General features: G+C 45.8%; 1 protein-coding gene across 1 annotated transcript; it reads left to right on the top strand.

Moving 5' to 3' along the window:
* Nucleotides 1–568: 568 nt before the first annotated feature.
* LOC123137155 (serine/threonine-protein kinase Nek6) lies at nucleotides 569–4,164 on the top strand. Its single transcript, XM_044556763.1, has 13 exons — nucleotides 569–984; nucleotides 1,102–1,168; nucleotides 1,240–1,305; nucleotides 1,444–1,490; nucleotides 1,582–1,627; nucleotides 1,759–1,839; nucleotides 1,938–1,980; nucleotides 2,075–2,121; nucleotides 2,504–2,585; nucleotides 2,695–2,744; nucleotides 2,842–2,915; nucleotides 2,994–3,045; nucleotides 3,134–4,164. Exons 1-13 carry the CDS (start codon nucleotides 899–901, stop codon nucleotides 3,980–3,982), a joined length of 1,590 nt encoding a protein of 529 aa, XP_044412698.1. The 5' UTR covers nucleotides 569–898; the 3' UTR covers nucleotides 3,983–4,164.
* Nucleotides 4,165–4,378: the final 214 nt, after the last annotated feature.

Below are 4,378 nucleotides of genomic sequence, written 5' to 3'. Positions count from 1 at the left end.
TGCAAGTGCTGCTGCATGGGGGGCCACAAGGTAAAACTGCTCGCCATTGTACTTATTACACTGGCTATCCATAGAGTATTAAACACACACCAGCGAGTGGAGTGGAGCTGACGGCATTTACAGTTGTCACATGCCATGGACAGTGTGAAACGGAGAAACCTTTCTTGATTCTTCTGCATGCCAGCCAGAGCATACCAGATCAAAGGGTCGGTGCTCTTTTCACAGGGAAAAGGCAAGCAGGAGCAGCCGACCCCACCCCACACGCACACGCACACGTTTCTCTCTGAGTGGATTTCTCTTTCATCAGACTTGAGAGAGATGCCACGTTTGCTGATGTTATTAATACATGTGTGACTCTTTTTTTAAAGAAAAAAAGAGAGAGAGAAAATACTACTCCATCCACCGTGAGTCAGTAGGAGCCCACTCCAGCACCCGCAGGCGCAACGTTTCCTCCACTACTCAACTCACTCTATGCACGCTGCACCGCGCCGCGACCGCCAGAGAATGAAATGATGAAACCGACGACGACGGATTAATTAGTTGAGCTCCACATAAAGCACGCCCTAACCCCTAAAATCAAGGGAAAGCTAACAAACACACGGGCTGCTGCTGCTGCTTCCTTGGTCTCCGTCTTCCTCCTCGACCACACCCAACCCGACACACAGAGAGCGAGGGAACGCGCCGGCCATTATTGCGCCACTTCCATACGCGTGGACACGGGCCGCGTGCAGCCGTGCAGTGCATGCACGCTCTCCTCTCCTCTCCGCGACCATCATCAGCAGGGGCAGCGCCGTGCCCGTGTCCTGTTCTCACCTGAGCGCCATCGAAGAATCATTTATACGCGCCCAGCCGCCACCGCCAGCAACACTGACTTCGCCACAAGAGAGAGAGGAATCCGATGGAGCAGTACGAGGTGGTGGAGCAGATCGGCCGGGGCGCCTATGGCACCGCCTACCTCGTCCACCACAAGGCCGAGAAGAAGAGGTTCTACTTCTTCTCTTCAATCTTCCTTCTCCTCTGCAGCCGCAGCCTCGCTTCTTCAGATAGATTTCTCTTCTCCGCCGTTGAACCAACCCAATCTTTGGCTGGCTGACCAAGCAGGTACGTGATGAAGAAGATCCGGCTGACCAAGCAGAACGACAAGTTCCAGCGGACCGCCTACCAGGAGGTAATCACTCAATCACCTTAATAAACCCTCGCAAATCCCACGCCTTAGCTCAGCTGTCCGTCCGTCTGCAGATGTCCCTCATGGCCAGCCTCAGCAACCCCTACATCGTCGAGTATAAGGACGGATGGGTCGACGAGGTACCACACATTTTTCTTCTTCTTCTTTTTCTTCTTCTTCTTCTTCTTCTAAACTAGACTAGACTAGACTAGAATTTTGATTGGGGTGGGTGTTCCTCTCGTCGCCAAGACCGAACTGAATCTGTTTCGTGGTTGCAGGGGACCTCCGTCTGCATCGTCACAAGTTACTGCGAAGGAGGTGACATGTAAGAACATCTCATTGCACTTTGCCTCCTCGCCCTGCGTTTCTCTGCTCACCTTAATTACCTGCTGCTTTCACTAACGTCCAATTCACAGGGCGCAGAGGATCAAGAAGGCAAGAGGCGTCCTCTTCTCGGAAGAGGTACCAACACTACTACTTACTGTAATCAGATGAACAGTAATACTACTCCTACAGCCATGAGCAGTACTGTAGAAAATATCTCTTCAGGCTTCACAAACTCACTGTATGTTTGGTGCTTGTGTAATGTGAAGAGGGTGTGCCGGTGGTTCACACAGTTGCTCTTGGCCCTTGACTACCTGCACTGCAACCGCGTGCTCCACCGTGACCTCAAGGTAAAATAACACAGCCGGCCCCCATGGATTCATCATTTCTACCACTACCAAGGCATTAGCATCGCCTAACATTTTCCTCACCACCTGTTGCATTGCAGTGTTCCAATATCTTGTTAACCAAGGATAACAACATACGACTTGGTAAGAGATATATCTGTAGGCTCAAATTACTGCACAACTTCATTGCTCAGATGAAAAATATCATGACGTGCGTGTTCATTCTCTCTCCGAACAGCTGATTTCGGGTTAGCAAAATTACTCATGGAGGATCTTGCCTCGTCGGTACGCCTCAACCTTTTGCTAACTTATTATTGATGTACATGTAACTGACAGGACACGTTCAGTCATTTACAACCACCCGTTACTAGCGTATAGTCACAGTGAAGTACGGAATGTACGAGCGTAACCACCATTCATGTAAAACTTCTTCAAAAAATAAATTAATACTTCGATCTTTTAATCTTCAAATATGGTTTTCCATCTCCACTCAGTTCATTACCAACAGTTAAACATGAAAGCAAAAACTATATAACATGAATAAATGTTCATGAAAATAAATACATAGCATTTCAGTATGTTTCAAACATGTACTGAGACCCAAGTAAGATATATATAAACGACTGGCCAGATTCCACTTCTCACTTTTCAAATTTATGTTTTTCAGGTAGTAGGAACCCCAAACTACATGTGCCCAGAAATACTCGCGGACATACCTTATGGTTACAAATCTGATATATGGTCGCTTGGTGAGCTCCCACTACCATTTCTGTTGAAGTTAACTCTAGTCTTCTGTGATAATGATTGACAGAATTAAACAGCTGCTCAAAAAGCTTGTCTTTCTTCTTTTCCTGTCAGGTTGCTGTATGTTCGAGATTTTAGCACACCGCTCTGCATTCAAAGCTACAGTTAGTGCTCATACAACACAATCTTTTGATTACCTGCTTCAGTTTCTCTCTACATATGTTGGCAACTCATGAAATACTCTTGTATGTGTGTGTGAAGGACATGGCAACATTAGTCAACAAAATAAACAGATCGTCAATATCCCCAATGCCCCCAATATACTCATCGTCACTGTGAGTACCTCATTTTAAATGATCTCTCAGTACTGGCGGATCAACTTTGTTTTTACCAAATTGAGCATTCTTTCACAGGAAGCAGATAGTTAAGAGTATGCTGAGGAAAAATCCAGAACATAGACCAACTGTAAGTACCAGAAGCTTTGTTCAACTGTTTCAACCAAAGCCGTCGATACATGAATAGCATGCAAATTAAATGAATATATATTTTACAGGCTGGGGAGCTATTGAGACACCCATATTTCCAGCCATATCTGGCTGAATCAGTCAACTGCTCTCCAATCTACCTTCCAGTAAAACCCAACAAGAGTAACCTGGGAGACAAGCAGTCAAGAAAACCAAGTGGCGGCAGAAAGAAAGTCGGCAAAGCCAGCGGATCCAGCGAAGCATTACAAGCAGCAGCAGAGCAAACATCAGAAACAAGAGACAGGTCGACAAACTATTCAGATCTATCAACTGTTGGTACCCAGGATGCCTGCATTTTGCAAATGTCAGTGGATCCTGAAGCCAGAAACAAGCAAGAGCTAACAGCTCATGTTTTATCACCTCAACATGTAGAGGAGAATTTGGCAGCAACAACTGATGGACAGATTGATGAGACAATACGTCTTAAAACTATCAGAACCCGCAGTCCAGTAGAGGCTGCGCCGGTTAACAGTGCAAGTCAAAAGGTTAATGAGGCACCGATACCAAATGATGAAATGACGATTGGAGTGGTGCAAGAGCACAGGAAGGGTGTGAAGACAGAGTCTTGTCAAGGAGTAAAACAAGGCATGGGTGATGTAGATGTTGTCACGGAGGAATCATCACCAGTGAGCACGCTAAAATTGGGAAATGCAGGCAGCGCACCTGCCGAGTTTGATCATCTGAACATAGTGCAGCAGAGAGCTGATGCTCTAGAGTCACTTCTTGAGATATGTGCAAAGCTACTGGAGCAGGAGAGGCTTGATGAGCTCGCAGGTGTTCTTCGACCGTTTGGCGAAGGAGCTGTCTCATCTAGAGAGACCGCGATATGGCTGACGAAAAGTCTCATGACTCCACCAAAGCTTGGAGGGTCCCCATGACTGATCTAGTGGATAGAATTTGAGAATCTTGTGTGTGAGTGAGTGTTCCCTGTTTGGAGAGTGTATATAGCTTCACTAAAATTCATGATTGTGCTGACTGAGGCTTGAGTTTATTTATCTTGATGTATATGGTTTTCATGACTGCGCACATTTGTGTGCACTAACTATTCTGTTATGAGTTATCCATTGTACAACATCACCTGCTGATTGTGTGCTTCTACAAGGTTCAAGCAATAATGGAGACCATAGCGAATTCATTCCCAATTATTTCCTTACATGATAGTAATAATTTGTGAATGTGGACATGTCCTGTTTCTTTGGTCCAAGATTTGGTTATTGACAAACAGGGGTATTATTATATGTTTAAAAGCAAGATTCTGCTGACAGTAACATCAG

This window comes from Triticum aestivum, chromosome 6B (assembly GCF_018294505.1).
Source record: "Triticum aestivum cultivar Chinese Spring chromosome 6B, IWGSC CS RefSeq v2.1, whole genome shotgun sequence".
NCBI lineage: Eukaryota > Viridiplantae > Streptophyta > Magnoliopsida > Poales > Poaceae > Triticum > Triticum aestivum.
This window is presented reverse-complemented; position numbering and strand designations above follow the sequence as displayed.

Coding starts and splice junctions, on each gene's coding strand:
- LOC123137155 (XM_044556763.1), top strand. CDS start 899: ATGGAGCAGTACGAGGTGGTGGAGCAGATCGGCCGGGGCGCCTATGGC. Junction 1,306..1,443: donor AGGACGGATGGGTCGACGAG/GTACCACACATT, acceptor TCGTGGTTGCAG/GGGACCTCCGTCTGCATCGT. Junction 2,586..2,694: donor ATCTGATATATGGTCGCTTG/GTGAGCTCCCAC, acceptor TTTTCCTGTCAG/GTTGCTGTATGTTCGAGATT.